This window comes from Coregonus clupeaformis, chromosome 15 (genome assembly GCF_020615455.1).
Source record: "Coregonus clupeaformis isolate EN_2021a chromosome 15, ASM2061545v1, whole genome shotgun sequence".
In the NCBI taxonomy this organism is placed as follows: Eukaryota; Metazoa; Chordata; class Actinopteri; order Salmoniformes; family Salmonidae; genus Coregonus; species Coregonus clupeaformis.
In genome coordinates this window covers 2,751,611-2,775,301 of record NC_059206.1, presented here as the reverse complement: position 1 = coordinate 2,775,301, position 23,691 = coordinate 2,751,611, and the positions used below count along the sequence as shown (strand labels likewise).

At 42.7% G+C, this 23,691-nt stretch overlaps 1 protein-coding gene across 1 annotated transcript; it reads right to left on the bottom strand.

Annotated features, from left to right (window-relative positions):
• Positions 1-5,390: 5,390 nt before the first annotated feature.
• LOC121583124 (uncharacterized protein C18orf25-like) lies at positions 5,391-20,694 on the bottom strand. The gene is made up of 5 exons (XM_041899333.2): positions 20,682-20,694; positions 18,841-19,707; positions 7,452-7,643; positions 6,794-6,905; positions 5,391-6,440 (listed from the first exon to the last, which is right to left on the bottom strand). Exons 1-5 carry the CDS (start codon positions 20,692-20,694, stop codon positions 6,242-6,244), a joined length of 1,383 nt encoding a protein of 460 aa, XP_041755267.2. The 3' UTR covers positions 5,391-6,241.
• Between the last annotated feature and the right edge of the window lie 2,997 nt (positions 20,695-23,691).

The following is a 23,691-nucleotide window of genomic DNA, read 5'->3' as shown; positions in this document are numbered from 1 at the left end:
CTAGAGGAGATCTGCATGGAGGAATGGGCCAAAATACCAGCAACAAGACTTACAGAAAACGTTTGACCTGTGTCATTGCCAACAAAGGGTATATAACAAAGTATTGAGAAACTTTTGTTATTGACCAAATACTTATTTTCCACCATAATTTGCAAATAAATTCATAAAAAATCCTACAATGTGATTTTCTGGATTTGTTTCTTCTCATTTTGTCTGTCATAGTTGACGTGTACCTATGATGAAAATTACAGGCCTCTCTCATCTTTTTAAGTGGGAGAACTTGCACAATTGGTGGCTGACTAAATACTTTTTTCCCCCACTGTATGTCATATTGGACCATTGGAAAAACTAACCAGGCTTGGTTGCAGTCTCACCAGGCCTGCAGTACTGTACAAGTATAATAAACAGGAGAACCACAGGGAGAGTCCTTAGGAATCAGGGTTAAAATCAAATCACATTTTAAAAACCATTCATAAATTACATTAAATAGGTCTCTCTATAAAGCCCCCAAATGGGCACAAACTCACCAGTACTTTGCTTCTTAATATCTATGTGGTAAATTCACATCTATTATTAAAATATCTTTTTTGTAGAGGCAGCAAAAATCTGCCAAGCTTTAAGATAAAAGAATATACATGATTCTGAAAGAAAATAGTGCACATTCCAAGGCATTCAGGCCATCTTTGCTTTGCAATGTTCAATGGAAGATACATTTCCTCAGTTGTCAGAAGGGGGCCCCGAGAGTTTCGGAGGGATATCTCATTCACACTGATATACACACAATCCATATAAACACAACCAGTCAGCCCTGCAGGGTCATACATTAATTGACTACCAGAACGACAACTGGGACACTATCAGGCTGTCTTACAGTAATAGTACGGTACATAGACTGCACTGCCAGAGGTCTGCAGCAACTGCCTGAGTACAAACACATGACTACAGCACTCCGCTTGTCCTGTGTGTCTGACCACTAGCTACTCAGAGAGGAGAAAGAGAAATGAACAGACCAGTGTAGCAGTTTGTTTCCTTGAATGAAAAAAAAAAAAGTATATCTAACTAGCTTAGAACTTGATTCAGCTACTGTTTAAACACATATGTCCCAATCATTGAAAGCACAATTATCAATAGTACAAATGATTATATATATGTCTACACTACCAGTCAAAAGTTTGGACACACCTACTCATTCAAGGGTTTTTCTGTATTTTAAATATTTTTTACATTGTAGAATAATAGTGAAGACATCAAAACTATGAAATAACACGTATGGAATCATGTAGTAAAATATATTTCATATTTTAGATTCTTCAAAATAGCCACCCTTTACCTTGATGACAGCTTTGCACATGGTTGGCATTCTCTCAACCAGCTTCATGATGTAGTCACCTGGAATGCATTTCAATTAACAGGTTTGCCTTCTTAAAAGTTACTTTGTGGAATTTCTTTCCTCCTTAATGCGTTTGAGCCAATCAGTTGTGTTGTGGCAAGGTCTGGGGGGTATACAGAAGATAGCCCTATTTGGTAAAAGACCAAGTCCATATTATGGCAAGAACAGCTCCAATAATAATGGAGGAGGTGGTGTTATGGTGTGGGGGTGCTTTGCTGGTGACACGGTCTGTGATTTATTTAGAATTCAAGGCACACTTAACCAGCATGGCTACCACAGCATTCTGCAGCGATACACCATCCCATCTGGTTTTGGCTTAGTGGGACTTTCATTAGTTTTTCAACAGGACAATGACCCATCACACCTCCAGGCTGTGTAAGGACTATTTTACCAAGAAGGAGAGTGATGGAGTGCTGCATCAGATGACCTGGCCTCCACAATCCCCTGACCTCAACCCAATTGAGATGGTTTGGGATGATTCGGACGGCAGAGTGAAGGAAAAGCAGCCAACAAGTGCTCAGCATATGTGGGAACTCCTTCAAGACTGTTGGAAAAGCATTCCAGGTGAAGCTGGTTGAGAGAATGCCAAGAGTGTGCAAAGCTGTCATTAAGGCAAAGGGTGGCTATTTGAAGAATCTCAAATATAAAATATATTTTGATTTGTTTAACACTTTTTTGGTTACTACATGAAACCATATGTGTTATTTAATAGTTTTGATGTCTTCACTATTATTCTACAATGTAGAAAATATTAAAAATAAAGAAAAAACCTTGAATGAGTAGGTGTGTCCAAACTCTTGACTGGTACTGTGTGTGTGTTATATATATATATATATATATATATATATATATATATATATATATATAGAGTGAGGGAAAAAAGTATTTGATCCCCTGCTGATTTTGTACGTTTGCCCACTGACAAAGAAATGATCAGTCTATAATTTTAATGGTAGGTTTATTTGAACAGTGAGAGACAGAATAACAACAAAATCCAGAGAAACGCATGTCAAAAATGTTATAAATTGATTTGCATTTTAATGAGGGAAATAAGTATTTGACCCCCTCTCAATCAGAAAGATTTCTGTCTCCCAGGTGTCTTTTATACAGGTAACGAGCTGAGATTAGGAGCACACTCTTAAAGGGCATGCTCCTAATCTCAGCTTGTTACCTGTATAAAAGACACCTGTCCACAAAAGCAATCAATCAATCAGATTCCAAACTCTCCACCATGGCCAAGACCAAAGAGCTCTCCAAGGATGTCAGGAACAAGAGTGTAGACCTACACAAGGCTGGAATGGACTACAAGACCATCGCCAAGCAGCTTGGTGAGAAGGTGACAACAGTTGGTTCGATTATACGCAAATGGAAGAAACACAAAATAACTATCAATCTCCCTCGGCCTGGGGCTCCATGCAAGATCTCACCTCGTGGAGTTGGAATGATCATGAGAACAGTGAGGAATCAGCCCAGAACTACATGGGAGGATCTTGTCAATGATCTCAAGGCAGCTGGGACCATAGTCACCAAGAAAACAATTGGTAACACACTACGCCGTGAAGGACTGAAATCCTGCAACGCCCGCAAGGTCCCCCTGCTCAAGAAAGCACATATACATGCCCGTCTGAAGTTTGCCAATTAACATCTGAATGATTCAGAGGAGAACTGGGATAAAGTGTTGTGGTCAGATGAGACCAAAATTGAGCTCTTTGGTATCAACTCAACTCGCCGTGTTTGGAGGAGGAGGAATGCTGCCTATGACCCCAAGAACACCATCCCCACCATCAAACATGGAGGTGGAAACATTATGCTTTGGGGGTGTTTTTCTGCTAAGGGGACAGGACAACTTCACCGCATCAAAGGGACGACGGACGGGGCCATGTACCGTCAAATCTTAGGTGAGAACCTCCTTCCCTCAGCCAGGGCATTGAAAATGGGTCGTGGATGGGTATTCCAGCATGACAATGACCCAAATCACACGGCCAAGGCAACAAAGGAGTGGCTCAAGAAGAAGCACATTAAGGTCCTGGAGTGGCCTAGCCAGTCTCCAGACCTTAATCCCATAGAAAATCTGGGGAGGGAGCTGAAGGTTCGAGTTGCCAAACATCAGCCTCGAAACCTTAATGACTTGGAGAAGATCTGCAAAGAGGAGTGGGACAAAATCCCTCCTGAGATGTGTGCAAACCTGGTGGCCAACTACAAGAAACGTCTGACCTATGTGATTGCCAACAAGGGTTTTTCCACCAAGTACTAAGTCATGTTTTGCAGAGGGGTCAAATACTTATTTCCCTCATTAAAATACAAATCAATTTATAACATTTTTGACATGCGTTTTTCTGGATTTTTTTGTTGTTATTCTGTCTCTCACTGTTCAAATAAACCTAGCATTAAAATTATAGACTGATCATTTCTTTGTCAGTGGGCAAACGTACAAAATCAGCAGGGGATCAAATACTTTTTTCCCCTCACTGTGTGTATATATATATATATATATATATATATATATATACACACACACACACAGTGGCTTGCGAAAGTATTCACCCCACTTAGCGTTTTTCCTTTTTTTGTTGCCTTACACCCTGGAATTAAAATGGATTTTTGGGGGGTTTGTATAATTTCATTTACACAACATGCCTACCACTTTGAAGATGCAAAATATTTTTTATTGTGAAACAAACAAGAAATAAGACCAAAAAAACAGAAAACTTGAGCGTGCATAACTATTCTGCAAGTCTCTTGGGGTGTCTCTATAAGCTTGGCACATCTAGCCACTGGGATTTCTGCCCATTCTTCAAGGCAAAACTGCTCCAGCTCCTTCAAGTTGGATGGGTTCCGCTGGTGTACAGCAATCTTTAAGTCATACCACACATTCTCAATTGGATTGAGGTCTGGGCTTTGACTAGGCCATTCCAAGATATTTAAATGTTTCCCCTTAAACCACTCAAGTGTTGCTTTAGCAGTATGCTTAGGGTCATTGTCCTGCTGGAAGGTGAACCTCCGTCCCAGTCTCAAATCTCTGGAAGACTGAAACAGGTTTCCCTCAAGAATTTCCCTGTATTTAGCGCCATCCATCATTCCTTCAATTCTGACCAGTTTCCCAGTCCCTGCCGATGAAAAACATCCCCACAGCATGATGCTGCCACCACCAGGCTTCATTGTGGGGATGGTGTTCTCGGGGTGATGAGAGGTGTTGGGTTTGCGCCAGACATAGCGTTTTCCTTGATGGCCAAAAAGCTCAATTTTAGTCTTATCTGACCAGAGTACCTTCTTCAATATGTTTGGGGAGTCTCCCACATGCCTTTTGGCGAACACCAAACATGTTCGCTTATTTTTGTCGTTAAGCAGATACTCCAATCTCAGCTGTGGAGCTTTGCAGCTCCTTCAGGGTTATCTTTGGTCTCTTTGTTGCCTCTCTGATTAATGCCCTCCTTGCCTGCTCCGTGAGTTTTGGTGGGCGGCCCTCTCTTGGCAGGTTTGTTGTGGTGCCATATTATTTCCATCTTTTAAATAATGGATTTAATGGTGCTCTGTGGGATGTTCATAGTTTCGGATATTTTTTTATAACCCAACCCTTATCTGTACTTCTCCACAACTTTGTCCCTGACCTGTTTGGAGAGCTCCTTGGTCTTCATGGTGCCGCTTGCTTGGTGATGCCCCTTGCTTAGTGGTGTTGCAGACTCTGGGGCCTTTCAGAACAGGTGTATATATACTGAGATCATGTGACTTTATTTAACTAATTATGTGACTTCTGAAGGTAATTGGTTGCACCAGATCTTATTTAGGGGCTTCATAGCAAAGGGCTGAATACATATGCACGCACCACTTTTCCGTTATTTTTTTTAATAATTTTTTGAAACAAGTAATTTTTTTCATTTCACTTCACCAATTTGGACTATTTTGTGAATGTCCATTACATGAAATCCAAATAAAAATCCATTTAAATTACAGGTTGTAATGCAACAAAATAGGAAAAACGCCAAGGGGGATGAATACTTTTGCAAGGCTCTGTATATATATATATATATATATATATATTCCTTTTTTTTGTATCGCCTTCTTTAAGCACAATAGGGTAAAACTAACATTATCAATGTAGTTTGACCAGTGAGGGTAGAGCCAGTGTTAAAATCTTAACATATATCTAAAAGTGACATCTTCACTAGAGTATGGAGCAGGTCAAGTCAAGCCACCAAAGCTCCGTCACAGGCGGGCATATCGTGCTGCAGAAAGTGTACCAGCTGCCGTTTAGTATCGACTGAAAGCCCAGTCCAGTCAGTCGGAGAATAGGACACCAGTCTGTAGTGCAGCAGATTTGAGCCACTGATACTGCCCCACCCTCATGCAGCAGCTTTAAGTCTTATGTTACAGCTAGCGGACAGACAGAACACAGTGCCTACCTACGTACGGACAACAGTCTTTATGATCAATGAGGTCCAGGACAGGGAGAATATTGCTATGTGTTTTACTGTAACACCTCTGTATGATCCAATCTACACTAGTGTCTTGCCCTCTTGATTATGTATTTTAAATCCATGATCAGGGAATCATCTTAGTTAAAATGGTTTTGATACAAGGTTCTACAGTAGGTTAATAACATCAGAGGAAGAGTCCATGGGGCTGCGTCTCAAATGACAACATACTCCCTATTTAGCGCACTTCATTTGACCAGAGCCCTATGCGGTATAGAGAATAGTGCGCTATATAGGGAATAGGGTGTCATTTGAGACGCAGCCCATGAGTCACAGGTGGTGGCTCTAACACTCAGGAGGGGCCTTTGCTGTGGTGGGGAGAGGCTGGAGGAGGAGGAGGAGGAGAGGGGAGTAAGGAAGTCTTCAGTGCATGAGTTGCTCAGAGTAGGTATTTGTGTCTGGTGTCCTCGTCCAAAGTGAGGTCCACTACCTCTGGAGGGGACACCCAGTTGGGCTGTGGGGACACGGTAGTCCAGAGCTGGGAGGATTGCCTTGTGCTGTTGTTGAACTGCTCCACTGAGTTGGGCTTCCAGGCAGAGGACAGGCTCTGAATTACCCCGCCCCGAGGATGGGCACATCTGTTAAGAGAAACGGCACAATAACACAACAAGGACATAAGAGCAATGTTAGAGAAACATTAGGGTAACAACATTATACTGATGATTGAGTAACGAAAACTTAGTTTGTGCATTGCAGTTCACCAGTTCCATGACAGTCCCAAAGCAGCCATTGCATTTATGAGCTGTTGACGGTGTTGGTGTCACACAGTAAAACTATATTGACAGTTTTGTTGTGGCAATAAAACATGACCGTAACACTTAAAGTAACATGTTGTAGAGCAACACCATATAAGGATGACAGTTTTGTAGTGTTTGCAGTGCAGGCAAATCTGACCTCGACATGTGTTGTAAATTATGCCTTCTGAACTCACCTTGTGTTTTCTTGCACTCCTACAATTTCTACCTCACTGTCTGAGGAGGGGATGTTGATGTGACCCTTGTGCTGAGGGGGTTCCCTGTGGGCCAGCTCTGCCTCCATGTGACCTGCAACACAACAACACACAAGATATTTTAGAACGTACAGGGACATGTAGAATAGCAGTACACTAACAAAAGTCATTGAAAAATTATGCAATCCACACCTCTTCTGGAAGTTTGATGGACACGAACATCTGGTTCTCTTCATTGCAACAGATATCTATGTACATTTACATCTATGTCAATTGACTAACTGAATTTCTATGAAATATGTGTATAGCAAGACGAAAAATAAATAAAAGGCTAACAGAAAAAACGCATTTGCAGCACCAGAAAGGAAAACACCTGCCTGCCTGTATCATTTCTGCTTCAAACTCCAAAGATCCCCCTTTCCAACCTTCGGAGCACGGTACAAAACGTATGTTTTATTCAATCTTCCACCATGTTTTTATCTCTGAGATGTTGGTTCCTAGTGGCTAGGCTACTTGTTGCACTAACATTATCCCTGTTAAACAATCTCCTTGCGCCTGTCAAACTGTTAGCAGACTATACAGTAAGTCTTCCCAGACTGGGTGGACATTTTCAGTGTGATACACCAGGTTTGTAACTGACCTGCTGAGCGAGAGCACAGATGCTGTACTCTTACTGCCCCAGTGTTTGCTGCCATATCCTGGTCCCTGTGTGTTTTTAGCCTTTCGTGTGTTATCACGGTGGTCCGGCGCACTCGCTCCACAGTCACACTTAAGCTCTCCTGGTTAGAATCAGTGTCTGAAATATCATAGCGGCCCACTATGGGAGTCCCGTCTGCAGAAACAGAAAACACTTCATTATTAAAACCACGTCGTCTCTCAGGTTAGCGGACTTCAGTGCTCACAGTAGAAAGTAGCTACCTCCATTAGCGCAATAATTGCATTGCCATTTGCCCTGTGAAAAGGTTACAACCTCACTCAGACAATATAAGTGTTACACCCAGTTGCAGCACCCTATGGCAGATGATGTAACAGCAAACAACCCTGCAGCAGAGCAGAGTTAGGCCATCGGTGTTGTCTATATAGGCTAGTATAGCAGCTCATGATTTCAGCCTTGGTATCGGAGTGGATCAGAGACATACATACCCTCACTCTACAACTTCCAATATCTTATTTATTTGATGTTCCCGACCGCTAAATGCCACCTGCCATGCATGATAATGAATTAAACAAAACATTTCAGCTGTAAATATTTGTTGCCAGACAATTAATAAGTTAGGTTGAAGAGTAATAATTTAACTAACTACTTGCCTAGTAATAAAGCGTTAGCATATAGCAAATATGCCTACATAATTGCTTTGTTTTGCTCAACTGTAAATGTTTGAATATAATATCTAGGCTATATCAGCCTTATTCAAAATGTCCAGATGACTGATGTCAAACTGAAAATGTTCAGAAATCATAGCGTATAATCTGTGCTCAGTGTTAAATGTGCAATTGGCACATCGGATGTGCAACTATTACCTATTCTAATGTGTGTTTTATGCATGACCTACCGATATATAGCCTGCAATGAACTCAAAACAGATTACAGAATTTATTTTGGGTATCCTTTTTAATGCTTTTCAAATAACAGCCATTCACAACAAAACAAAAAAAACTACCATGGATGCAATCATTACAAAAAAAATCTGAAATGTTCTTTAGACAGTTCAAAATCTGTATTAAATGTTCTCATGTGAATGCAATTAAGCAAGTAAACAATTAAGCAGTAGTTTGACAAAAAAAAAAACTGCAAAAAATAAAAAAGATAAAAGTTTCACCCTTTGTTATATTCTAGAAAAACCCTGGTAGAGTATTGGGGGACATGCGTCGGTCGAGTGTCTGCTCTGTTCTACCCTGTAAGAGGAGTCAGTTACACATAGCCTAGGCCACATGCTGAGGGTCATCTAGACCAGGGTTTCCCAATCTCGGTCCTGGGCCAACCTCACCCCCCCACTCCTCCATGTAGTGCTAGGGCAAAAACCAAAACATGCACCCCGAGGGGGCCCCAGGACCGGGTTTGGGAAACTCTGATCTAGACAGCATACTTTGAGTGCGCAGACAGTGCAGTATGGGGAGTCAAGTCAAGAGCCAGATGGGCACCAGGGTTACAGCGAATGCCAGGCACTCAAGTCTATAAGGGTTGTCACTAGTTAATACAGCCACAAAGTCATGACTAAACACCCATTCCTAAAAAGTATCTTCTTAAAAATCTGATTTTAAACCTAACCTTAACCCCAACTTTAACCATACTGCTAATCTTATGCCTAACCATAACCTTAAATTAAGACAATTTTGACTTTGTGGCTGTGTTATCTAGTGGAAACCCAGAGTTTTTCCAGACTGGTCAGGATTAGGAACAACTCCTAGTCCTCCTTATAACTAGTGGAGATAAAAGGAGCTCCAAAAGTATTGGGACAGTGAGATGTTTTTGCTCTGTACTCCAGCACTTTGGATTTGAAATTATGCCTATGAGGTTAAAGTGCAGACTGTCAGCTTTAATCTGAGGGCATTTTTCATCGGTATCAGGTGAACTGTTTAGAAATTACATAACTTTTTGTACATAGTCCCACAAATTTAGGGGACCAAATGTATTGGGACAAATTCACGTTAATTAAAGTAGTCAAAAGGTTTAGTATTTGGTCGCATATTCCTAGCACACAATGATTACATCAAGCTTGTGACGCTACAAACTTGTTGGATGCATCTGCTGTTTGTTTTGGTTTAAGGTTCTTTTGTGCCCAAAATAAATGAATGGTAAATAATGCATTGTGTCATTTTGGAGTCACTTTTATTGGAAATAAGAATATAATGTTTCTAATAACATCTACATTAATGACAAAAACTGCTGTAATTTCTAAACGGTTCACTCAATATGGATGAAAATACCCAAATTAATGCTGAGTCTGCAGTTTAACCCCATAGTCATAGTAAATCCAAAGTGCTAGTGTTTCACTGTCCCAATACTTTTGGAGCTCACTGTAAACCAAGATTCTCTCTTTGGTAAACATAATCGTGTGTTGTATTTCTGTGTTGTATTTTTTAAAAATCTATTTAACTCTGCATCGTTGGAAAAGAGCTTGTAAGTAAACATTTCACTGTAAGGGTCCTACATCTGTTGTTTTCGGCGCATGTGACAAATACAATTTGATTTTAATACCTGTCCTCAATGGAAAATGACCATGAATGTTTTTGATGCACTTGTAAAATCGGGCTCTCTCTCTTCAGTGAGCTGCTGACATGATACAATACTGTGGTAAACAAATGGAAGACCATTTACAGTACTGGGATCCAAACAGGACAAGGCGGCAAACTAAATATGTCAGATGAACTGTGCGTCATGAAATTGTAGGCAGGAGACGAGAGCTGGACCAAGTCCTGTTAACATAAAACCAAAAGGAAGTTGTCACTCACTACAACTCATGAGCATACGAGCAAAGGTTTACCTTGCACACAGGCTGATCAAAAATTATGAATTATTCTTTGACATTTGCACATATACATTAAGGGAAGATCACATGCAAACAGTAAAACTTTATGCAGATTAAATACATCGTGTGTAATTGAGAACTGTGTAGCTATAATGTGTATGGAGTACATTTTCAAGTGCAAATTACAATGTTCCAAAAGACACCGCCCTATTGAATATGCTTCCAGCTATGTTCCTTTAGCCATGTCCTGGATGTGTAGGTAGTGTTTGAAGTCATTCTTGTTTTATAAGTAGCTGGAGAAGGTTGTTCAGACTCAAGCAATCACAGGCTCTGAACTAGAAAAGGCCACATGGTCACCTGTATCTTAAGTAGGCCTATGTAGGAACCAGTAAACATTAACATGCGCTATACTGCTCTGGAGCCCAAACTCTATAATGATCGTGTGAAACCTGGTTTCAGCTTGATAATAAAAGTCATATCAATACAACTACTATTCTAAAAAAAAGGCAGCATTTGCGTCAAGCACAGGCCAGGTTGGCAGACAAACACAACCAACAGCAGACCAGAGTTGGCACACAACTATTATGAGGATATGGAAAGACATTTGAGGCGCTTGATATTTTAGCTCCTATTCAGCACAAAAGATCACATCCAAGATATGCACATGAAACAGTTTCTCTCCACTGCCATCATAGTATTAGGCCTAATCTTTCACGGTCTCAGTGCCACCACAATACCAGTTCAGGTTAAAAATAAAATATTTAAAAAGTTGGACATCCAATTTCAAGGAATCGTATGGGGCTGAGTATACTGCGCTAATGTAATTCTCACTAGAATGTTTACTGTTAGTAAAGCTATACCACAAAAAGTAAAGGCTGTGAAAACATTGACAAGTATTTAAATCAATTACTAACCCAGTGGATGTGGCTGTAAGTAAAATGGCACTATGACAACGTTCTTATTCCCAGCATAAATTCCGTATGACAAGGCACATGCCATGAAGCAGCCCCCTGCCCATGTGGCTGTCTGGGGTGTTATAATGCACGTTATTGTATGATGCATTTTGTATGAACTGAACCAGAGTGAGTTAGCTGGTAAACATGTATACTGTTGGAATAGGCATACTGCAAGCAATACAATGAGAGGCCTGACTTGACAGTCGGTCGATAAAATATGCATTGTCCGTGTCAATGATGCAATTTTTTCTATAACTTGCAGATAAGTAAATTGGCTCCAGGAACCGATTAGTTATTTTTTTTTACGCATTCAAAATATTTAGGAGATCTCACAGTGATTCAGCACCCACAGCTGCCATGAGCCACACAGTTCATGGAGGACTTCAGAGTGTCATTCAAATGTAATCAACCATCGATTGTGTGTTGGTTTGGTACTTGCAGTCTTCAGTTAAAAACACACAGTCAAGGCCATGCTCACCATGTTAACTATTATGTAATACCACACATTAGGGACTTCCAGTAGAATTGGAGGGTTGGTGATTAAAATCCATTTTTCAAAAAAGCGGAAATCAGATAAGCACATTTGCCATCATCACTGTATGTGTGATGGTAGTGGAACTTTATCCATTTGGAAAATACAGCACTAAAGCGCTCCACGAGTCCAACAAGGGAATCTAAACGTTCAAGAGGCTGGGGTCTGGAACGTCCAGGTTTCCATTTTGGGTAGCCACTGGCACTACGTCAGGCAGGATGTTGTTGTTGAGGGGGTCGGGGGCCATGCTGCTCATGGTGACGTTGGCATTCCCCCGGGCCAACGTGTACGCCGCCATTGTCTCCTGCGACTCCGAGGAGGGCAGGAAGGAGCTTGACGGGCGCGGCACCCTGTGGTGGTGCCGATGGTGCCGCCCGGGGGCGTCGCTCGAGTGGATGGACGAGTCGACGCTGTCGTCCGAGTCGAGGCGCGTCAGCTTCTCCATCCAGACGCGGAAGCGCTCCTCTGTCTGCCGCTGCATCACAGCGAAGCGCGTCATGGCCTCCTCCAGCACACTGCCGATGCTGTTCCTGTCCCACGAGCCACCGCCGTCCAGCAGGCCCTGCATCTGAGCGCTCACTCCGGAACCCTCCGCAGCACGGCGGAAGCCAGCTTTAAAGACATTGAGGCCAAGCCATAAGAAACACAGTAGCACTTTATGGTCGCTGGTGGACTGTTTATCAGTATAAAAAAAATAGAAAATGACAAGTTTTGTTGACGTGCAGATCGACTTTTTCATGCTGATGATGGACTACGTTCATGCAGTTGTAGCAGTCAGGTCTGTGTACGAAATGCAGTAATGGTTGATAAAATGGAGTTCTATAGATCCACTATAGACGGAAATTGGTGTTTTAAGAGATTTAGTTGCTGTAAATCGTTGTAGCAAATGTTTACTGAATATTAACCGTGCATAGTTTGTGATAAGATAAACAACCCTGAAATACGTTTGACTATGTACGGACCCACAGCGTAAAAAATAACCCAGACAGACAACAGCACAAGCACCATGGTTTTGACATTTCTCCTTGGACATCAAATGTACTTAATCCAGCTAGATATGACTTATTTGAACTAGAACCAATTTCAAAATGTGATTCAAATAAAAGATCATGTCTACCTACGCACATCCAGAAGCCTTATGCAGTTATGTGGTAATCAAAGAAAGTGTAAAGGGGGAAAAGGTCAGTTACAGCTGAGGATTGCCATGTTCTCTACAAATTATCTTACAAACTACAATAGCCCTGCTTGAGTACAGGCAAAGCATTGTACCAACATCTCCATGTTATGGCAGTGCTTTAACCCAGTCTAAATTAGGACAACAACAATGCTACCTCAAACTAATATAAATGTTGTCATACCACTGCCAAGATGCAATGTCAAAACACTAGCTGCCACAGCGAGTAATACCAAGTTCAAAACTTTTATAAACCAGCTAGCAACATCGTTGACATACCAGGTCTTAGAAACAGAGGAAATAACTCAATATAAAAAGTAAAGAGTTTAAAGCAATATAGGTCATCTTCATTTGATCTACAGTACTAGTCTTACTGTATTTGATCCATTGTACTGATTGAAGTTGAGCAACACATCCTTTCTGTAAATCAAATCATCCCTCCAATTATCTGGAAATCAAGTCACAGGGGAATCTCAAAGGGCCACATTCAAATAATTCAACAGAATTTCTCAACCCAACCAGCACGGTGAGGCAGGCTACACATCCGGTGCTTGGTAGCAAGGGAATGGTGAATTAATGGAAGGCTCTGAGGATGGAGACATCTCATTCCATTCAGCCTCTATTATGACAAAGGACATTCACATTACAACGGACAGTGGAGTCTTCGATGTGAATGACACATTTACTACTATGTTTGTCACAGCTTTGAGATAGTACTATTGTATGTTTATCACAAGGTTACTACCACACAGGGAGGTCATATACTGTTGTAAAAACAGCTAATAATGGCAGCACAGACTAGACAAGTAAAACCCAATTGTAACACTCAGTAAATGATATCTACATTCCCCACAACATGCAAACAATGACAGAGTTTTAAAAGAACACTTCCTACGGGTGGATTACGTGGTGAAGACGTGATGGGTTGTAAACTTCAAAATGCATGGTGAACAGAGACAAATGAACAGTGGAACAGTTATTAAAACAATTAACAGTCAATCCATTTAAGATCCGCAAACATTCATAAACAGAAGCGTCAGTGTGTTTGCATTGGCTGGGGATGCTATTGTTACTCGACATCTCTGGTGAACGTATGTGAAATGATTCATGTGAGATGTCTGTGGCAACTGTTTTGGAGTCATTTTGTCATAATTACCTGTGATGTCTGTAGCAAATTGGGCTTATTACCTTATGGTGCGCTACGTGGGTTACTTGGAATGCCTGTAGTACATGGGTCTTTCTATAGACTAGGGTAACAGGATTTCCTACACTGGACGACTTGTTACCGCTGTTGATAAGTAATTGATAATAATCATCCAATTTTTGTCATGTCATTGTATTAAGACAGTAGCTATATTCAATCAAATTCACGAGTTGATTTAAAACCTCTATCATGATTACTGTCTTGACGGATTTGTCCAGAATCGTGACAATAAACATTACTTTTCTGTCCTTGCATTTATGGCAGTGTAAGTTGTCCTTATATCATATCTTACGCATTAATCAGTTCAATTAGACATTGAACTTGAACCCTGTAAGAGTTTTTTTGTATAGAGATTTCAGAAATGCAGTGTAACTACTTAACGGGTCTCCTTATGTAATGGGGTGAAAACAGTTTCTGGGCACACAAACCCCCCCAAAATTGTATGCGATTGCAAAATCGAATGATTCTAACAGAGTCACCTTACCTTGATCCTGAAAATCTAAAGCGATAGTCATTAATGTGGTTCTTCAATAATTATGCATAACACTTGCTGGATGAGCATTTGGTGTCCAGATGTCTAATTATGCTGTGATATTTTCACACATCTGATCCAGGAAGGAATTTTCTGAATGACAATCAAATGATGAACAGCTGTTGTGATAGCGCATGCGATGAAACAGCCCAAGTGCTGGAAAAAAGGTGTTTGCGAGGAATGGCCAAAATATTCAGGGTCTCTCATTCCTTACACTGGTGAAGACAGTTGTGCCTGGATCTACACTGGATCTATTATCCCTAGAGAATTTATGTTGATCATCTGTCATTTGCTTGATTTAAAGAAGGGTCTCGTTAGATTTAACAGAAAGCGTCAAGGTAATGAGTATATGTTTTTGTGCCTCGGATTGGACACAGTCTACTGTGTGCAATTGTGTAGGATAGACTATTGCGCAACACCCAACTCTATTCCTATTAATTATTCAGGATATAATGACAAATTACATAGCCTAATAGGCATCTTCACAATATTATCTGATAATGAAATAACATGACAAATACATGTTGGTTTCCATGTTACACCTGCAATTTTAAACAATACGATGGGCTTGAAACAGCCTACTTAAACTCGAAGTTCAGAAATTCAAGTACTGGAATAGGCCTACCTTGAAAATCTGACATTTCCTAGAATTTGGTGCTTGAAAAGTCTTGAATTATTGTAGCCAATTTATAAGTTCTCCTGCTCCCTTCTAATTATCTGTGATTTCATTTCTTTCCCACCGCTTCAATTGAAGGGTGTTGCGCAACTCTGTTGCTGTAAAACCACATGCAGTGATTATGAGGACGACAAGATCTAATGCTGGCATCAACTTGGCTTTCCATACAAATCCTTCCATTACAAAAGGAACCAGGCTTTTGGCTGCGTTCTCATTATAAAAACAGCCACTATTCATGGATTCATTATGTGTGCCTGTTTCGCCACATAGGCTAAAGAAAAATCACCATGCACGCATCCATTTCATTTAGTCAGGCAAGTCCACAGTATTCTCACATTTTAGAATGTAATAATAATTGTAATATCAATGCATTGGCAAGGCCTAAAAAATGCATTATTCTTAAAGTGGTAACGGCCTACTTTTGACAGTTCTTGCATGCTTTCTTTGTGGGGGGGGTTCTATATTAGGCCCTATATGTGCAATTATATAAATTATACAATTGTATAACATTGAGATCCTTGACAACTACAATAAAGGGCTTGAAAAAGTCCCTGAAAGTCCTTCAATATGACTTGACAATGTCTGTATGAACCCTGTTTAAAGGATGTATAGTCCCTAGGCCTGTTGTTGTAGTAGTAGAGGTGGAGTTACAGGGCAATTTGCATATTCCTCCAAGTACACGTGGAACTGCATAAAACTCATTTTTATTTTTGTTTCAACACATTTTGAAAAGTTTATCCCAATGTCACACATTGGCCCCATTATTTATAGAAAGACCCAAACACATTCAACATGGGATATACAGTGCATTCGGAAAGTATTCAGACCCCCTTTTCTACTTTGTGTTACAGCCTTATTATGAAATTGATTAAATTGTTATTTTCCATCAATCTACACACAATATCCCATAATGACAAAGCAAAAACAGGTTAAGAAATGTTTGCAAATGTATTAATAAAAAACTGAAATATCACATTTACATAAGTATTCAGACCCTATACTCAGTACTTTGTTGAAGCACCTTTGGAAGCGATTACAGCCTCGAGTCTTCTTGGGTATGACGCTACAAGCTTGGCACAACTGTACTTGGGGAGTTTCTCCCATTCTTCTCTGCAGATCCTCTCAAGCGCTGTCAGGTTGGATGGGGAGCATCGCAGCACAGCTATTTTCAGATCTCTCCAGAGATGTTCGATCAGGTTCAAGTCCGGGCCACTCAAGGACATTGAGACTTGTCCCGAAGACACTCATTGTCTGAGAGTCTTAAGGTGCCTTTTGGCAAACACCAAGCGGGCTGTCATGTGCCTTTTACTAAGGAGTGGCTTCCGTCTGGCCACTCTACTATAAAGGCCTGATTGGTGGAGACCTGCAGAGATGGTTGTCCTTCTGGAAGGTTCTCCCATCTCCACAGAGGAACTCTTGAGCTCTGTCAGAGTGACCGTTGGGTTCTTCGCCACCTCCCTGATTGCTCAGTTTGGCCAGGCGGCCAGATCTTGGAAAAGTCTTGGTGATTCCAAACTTCTTCTATTTAAGAATGATGGTGGCCACTGTGTTCTTGGGGACCTTCAATGCTGCAGACATTTTTTGGTACACTTCCCCAGATCTGTGCCTTGACACAATCCTGTCTCGGAGCTCAACAAACAGTTCCTTCGACCGCATGGCTTGGTTTTTGCTCTGACATACACTGTCAACTGTGGGACCTTATATAGACAGGTGTGTGCCTTTCCAAATCATGTCCAATCAATTGAAATTCACCACAGGTGGACTCCAATCAAGTTCTAGAAACATCAAGGATTATCAATGGAAACAAGATGCACCTGTGTTTATTTTGAGTCTCATAGCAAAGGGTCTGAATACTTATGCAAATAAGTGTTGTTTTTATACATTTGCAAACATAAAAAAAAAAACTGTTTTCCCTTTGTCATTATGGGGTATTGTGTGTAGATTATTATTATTATATATATTTTTTTAATCAATTTTAGAATAAGGCTGTAACGTAACTAAATGTGGAAAAAGGGAAGGGGTCTGAATACTTCCCGAATGCACTGCATGTTTTGTGAATATTACCCTGTGTGGGTTGGGTTAGGTTAAATGTGTCTGGTGTTTATTGTTAACTGGGATGTCTGTGGTGATTACAGGGCTCTACAGTGCAACCTTTTACCTCGCATATGCAGGTAAATATTTTGCTGTGCGACCTGGAATTTTAATTTAGAAAAAATTAAGGATTCTAGCGTTAATACTTCAAATATTTTTCAACTTAGGCGCACAAGTGCTTCTTGTTAACAAGGTCAGCGTAGAGCCCTGGATTGTTACCTGGGACGTCTGGGGTGATTGTTACCTGGGACGTCTGGGGTGATTGTTACCTGGGACGTCTGGGGTGATTGTTACCTGGGACGTCTGGGGTGATTGTTACCTGGGACGTCTGGGGTGATTGTTACCTGGGACGTCTGGGGTGATTGTTACCTGGGACGTCTGGGGTGATTGTTACCTGGGACGTCTGGGGTGATTGTTACCTGGGACGTCTGGGGTGATTGTTACCTGGGGCGTCTGGGGTGATTGTTACCTGGGACGTCTGGGGTGATTGTTACCTGGGACGTCTGGGGTGATTGTTACCTGGGACGTCTGGGGTGATTGTTACCTGGGACGTCTGGGGTGATTGTTACCTGGGACGTCTGGGGTGATTGTTACCTGGGGCGTCTGGGGTGATTGTTACCTGGGGCGTCTGGGGTGATTGTTACCTGGGACGTCTGGGGTGATTGTTACCTGGGGCGTCTGGGGTGATTGTTACCTGGGGCGTCTGGGGTGATTGTTACCTGGGACGTCTGGGGTGATTGTTACCTGGGGCGTCTGGGGTGATTGTTACCTGGGGCGTCTGGGGTGATTGTTACCTGGGGCGTCTGGGGTGATTGTTACCTGGGACGTCTGGGGTGATTGTTACCTGGGACGTCTGGGGTGATTGTTACCTGGGACGTCTGGGGTGATTGTTACCTGGGGCGTCTGGGGTGATTGTTACCTGGGGCGTCTGGGGTGATTGTTACCTGGGGCGTCTGGGGTGATTGTTACCTGGGGCGTCTGGGGTGATTGTTACCTGGGACGTCTGGGGTGATTGTTACCTGGGGCGTCTGGGGTGATTGTTACCTGGGACGTCTGGGGTGATTGTTACCTGGGACGTCTGGGGTGATTGTTACCTGGGACGTCTGGGGTGATTGTTACCTGGGACGTCTGGGGTGATTGTTACCTGGGACGTCTGGGGTGATTGTTACCTGGGACGTCTGGGGTGATTGTTACCTGGGACGTCTGGGGTGATTGTTACCTGGGACGTCTGGGGTGATTGTTACCTGGGACGTCTGGGGTGATTGTTACCTGGGACGTCTGGGGTGATTGTTACCTGGGACGTCTGGGGTGATTGTTACCTGGGACGTCTGGGGTGATTGTTACCTGGGACGTCTGGGGTGATTGTTACCTGGGATGTCTGTGGTGATTGTTACCTGGGATGTCTGTGGTGATTGTCTTGCCGCCTGATGTCTCGTCGTCGTCTTCAGAGGAGCTGGTGCTGGAGTCACAGGTGAGGTCACTGTCGCTCGTACTACTGTCCTGCAGCAGGTTGTATTTCTTCCTCGCTGCCGCCTCACGCTTCTGCCTCAACAGACGAATCCGCTCCTTGTGCTTTTGGCTCCGGTGACCTTTGACTTTAGCCAGCCGGCCATTGGTCTGCTTCTCGCTGCCTGCTCCTCCCACCACAGCGGGCTGGCAGCGGTTTTTCTTGGCTGCCATTGTGTTGGTGGACATCTCGCTTTCAGAACGTGAACGCCGGGACTTTCGCCCACTTGATGCAGATATTTGACCCCCTGCTGCAAGTCTGGTGTCGGCCCCGGGCTCCATGGAGCCCCCATCCACTGTCGCACGTGAGGCGGATCTCTCCTCACCAGAGGAGAGTGTGTCTGAGTCGGCCAGGTGGCCGCTGGAGGAGGGCGAGAGCATGCAGGGGTTGGAGGAGTCGCTCTCGTAGGCACGGCCCGAGGTGGGCTTGTCGCTGCCGGTGGAGGCATGCTGGGACTCATGGGAGTTTCTCCTCAGCTCTTTCATGAGGCAGGGCATGGAGAGAAGGCTGGGCTCACCCTCTGTCTGCAGGGGGCTGTCCCCCTCCTTTTCTCCTGGCGGAGAGCTGGTGGTCTCTGTTTTAAGGGGCTCCTCCTGCTCCCCCCTGACAGCAGCAGCTGACCCCCCCTGCACGGGGCACTCTGGGAAGATATCAGCATCCACAAACTCCTCGGTGTCTGCCATCTTCACGCTAGTTGAGCGTAGGGCCCCGTGGTCTGACAGTTTTAGAAGGGTGGGCCAGGACAGGAACTCACCTGGAACAACAATATATGATATCGCACAGATTTAACTTTGGTTCAAAAAGACCTACGCTTGCACCCATTCTAATATTGATATATCTTTAAGTCTGAACACATTAAAAATTAATCATCCTCTTGCAGGATCTTTAAAATGACGCAGTACAACAGACCGACTTATGAAAGGTGTAGCTCAGTGTTTCCCAACTCCGGTCCTCAAGTACCCCCAACAGCACACATTTGTCTTGTAGCCCTAAATGAACATACCTGATTCAACTTATTGAGGGCCTGATGATTAGTTGACAAGTTGAATCAGGTATGTTTGTCGGGGGTTATGATAAAAATGTGTACCTTTGGGGGTACACGAGGACCGGAGACGGGAACCACTGGTAGCTTAATAAAAAACATTTCAATGAAGTACCAGCAGCCTACAACAGTACCAATAGGCAATTTAGCACCAATTAATCTGGCTGCATTTACAGCTGTAGTGGGGTATGTTTACATTTTAGTCATTTAGGAGACGTTCTTTTCCAGAGCGACTTAAATGAGCAATTAGGGTTATGTTTGCTCAAGGGCAGACATATTTTTCACCTAGTCGGCTCTGGGATTTGAACCAACAACCTTTCGGTTACTGGCCTAATGCTCTTAACCGCTAGGTTACCTGCCACCCTAAAACCAATAATGAACCAAAAGTGTAAAATATGGGTATTTGGTAGCATTCTCACATAAGAAAGGTTATCAGCTAGATGCTGGCAACACCTGTTCTACTGGTTTAACTTTGAACCCCCTCATGCCGTCAGCTTACAAATATCTGCTGGATCCAAACTTTTACCATTGTGTGGAATGGCAACATACATGTAGGAAGGAAACGCCTACAAATGGTGAGCTTCTTCTTGCAAACTGTATCATGAACTCTTCATTGCTCAAATTCACAGCATTCCACCGAAATACACCTAAACATAAGATTGATGTGGCACAGCTGGTAGACTAACCTTGCACCGACATTTAATATATTGCCCAGTAGTTTTATGGTGCTTTCAAGACAACTGGGAACCTGGGGGAAAAAACTAAGTAAAAAATCATGACGTCAGAGATATTCAGGTCGGAGCTCTAGAAAGTTTCCGCCTTGGAATTCCGAGTTGGATGACCATTCAAAAGGTTTTTTCCCAATCGGAGCTCGTGTTTTTCCGAGTTCCAGTTGTCTTGAATGCACTGAAGTCAGAATTTGAGTTACCCAGTTGTTTTGAACGCGGCATTATAACAGTAGGTTTGTGGCTTCAAATAATGGCGTCATGACACCACTCTGTGTGGGCAACTACGAAACTCAAGTCCGGGGATCTTTGCGCCACACCTTACAGTAGCCCAGGACAAGAGCAAGCTCAGATAGACAGAGCCTCATCTATCACATATGAATAACATCACTGGCCGATTTAACATTACGAAAAACGAAATGTTGACCTATGTAACTACCTGGCTAGCTAGGTCGAAAACTTAGCTAAAAAGCAACTACACGTCACTATCAACTGGCTGGCTAGCAATCAAAAATATTGCTAACTTACGTTAACTGCGCTAAACATACAGAAAACCAGTAACGCCAGGAAGCTGGCTTCCTTCTTCCTTTGCTAGTTATCTAGCTTGATGGTAGCTTCGCTGTCTGGCTAGGTAACTAGCTAACAGGGAAAAGATTGAGGCAAACTGGTTGAGGGTTTCGTTTGCTATCGAGCTAGCTATGACTTACGACGTTAGCTAGTTTGCTAAGCAAGTTTCCCAAAAATCGAGTTTGACGAATGGAGTTGCTAGGGGGATTTCTAAACATAGTCCACCATCCATGCATGCATGCATTTGTGATACCGCTAGCACGAACTCGATGGGCAGCTAGTAAGCTACCTAAAATGGAAGCGACGTATGCTAACGACGATTCCATTTTAACGCAGCCCAGTAGCTAGCCAGCCAGTTCGCACTGACGGCGTAGCTAGCTATGCAGGCTAATATGCTAGCTAAACTAGCAACTTACTTGTGTGTTACGTTATACGCTTGTTTCTTCAGTGTCCGACTTCTGTGTCATCTTCATTCATTTGAACGTATCACGCATGCGAGATATACAACTAATAAAGTGAAGTGAACCTTGGTCCACTCACTCACGAATACCAGCTAGCTACTTATTTCAAAATGTCCCCATCAGCCGTTGTTCACATAAAAATGTGTGCGTCACTTCCATGCGTGAGTGACATAGAAAAAAAACTTGCGCCACCGTGCGTCTTGGGAGAGGTATGCCGCGTTTAAGACAACTGGGAACTCGGGAAAAAACGAGCGTTTAAGACAACTGGGAACTCGGAAAGAAAACGAGCTCCGACTGGGAAAAAACGTTTAACGGTCACTCCGAATTCTAAATCGGAAACTCGGGCATCTTTCCAAAGCTCCGACTTTCCGAATTGAAAATCACTGACGTCACTAGTTTTTTTGTTGAGTTCTCAATTGTCATGAATGCAACAATTTGGATGCCAACCGCCGTTGAACTACATCGAAGGAAGTAGGTGCACACCATTTTAGCTATCCATTAAAACGGCGACATGTGAATTCTTCCATAGTAGCCGTTATACCTTGGCTAGCAGAAAGGGTAAAAAGTAATTTTTCAGCTAAGCTGTTCTTGCAAATACACGTTTTCTTCCTAATCGAGGACGAAGAAAGTATATAATGCCTGTGTTCAGTTTCATATGGTTCTCCAAAAACCAGAGAATATTCATAAAGATAGTAAAATCCACGCTTTGCACTGAGTGAGAAATGCCTCTTGTATGTGCGTAGACACGTAATGAACGGAACAAATGGAATGGCATCAAACACATGGAAACCATGGGTTTGATACCATTCCACCAACTCTGCTCCAGCCATTATCACGAGCCCGTCATCCCCAATTAGCGTGCCACCAACCACCTGTGGTAGGTCTTTGCTTTGGTCGCACTGTGTGATGAGCTGTCATCTTCGCAAGAGCACGCCCGCGGCCAAGGTGACAGCGCATCACACAGTACGACCAAAACAAAGATCTACACGCATGCAAGAGGCATTTCTCACTATCTTTATGAATATTCTCGGGTTTTTGGAGAACAATCTGCAACTGAACAAGGTATAACGGCTACAATGTAAGAATTCACTATCTCCGTTTTAATGTAGAACTAACACCATCTATCATGCACTTGCACACACTGTATTTTGGTTGAAAGATATCACTAATTTTCATAACTAGTGAGTGTACAAAACATTAGGAACACCTGCTCTTTCCATGACAAACTGACCAGGTGAAAGCTACGATCCCTTATGATGGTAAATCTGTTAAATTCAGTGTAGATGAAAGGGAGGAGACAGGTTAAATAACGATTTTTAAGCCTTGCGACGTGTGTGCCATTCAGAGGGTGAATGGGCAAGACAAAAGGTTTGAGTGTCAAGAACTGCAACACTGCAGGGTTTTTCACAATCAACAGTTTCCTGTGTGTATCAAGAATGGTCCACCACCCAAAGGTCATCTAGCCAACTTGACACAACTGTGGGATGCATTGGAGTCAACATGGGCCAGCATCCCTGTGGAACGCTTTCGACACCTTGTAGAGTCCATGCCCTGACAAATTGAGGCTGTTTTGAGGGCAAAAATGGGTGCAACTTAATATTAGGAAGGTGTACCTAATGTTTTGTGCACTCAGTGTAAAAGGCACTGTATGGTCAATCTGTCATCTGCATTAGCCGTGCAGCATTTAAGGTGATACGGCCTCTGCAGAAGTCAGGGCATTCATACATCTTGCGCTTCGCAGAGCAGAGCTGTTGTCAAGGAATTGAGTTTATACAGGACCTCCCGCCCCCACCTACCGTCAAACAATCATGTGAATGTGGAGATATACGGAGCCCTCCACATTGTTACAACATTTGGGAGGCGCACGGCGATGCAGAGCTCAATTTGGAATCTGCATGCCTCCGGAAGCTCCGCGATTGCGTCACACCCTCCATACGGAGCCT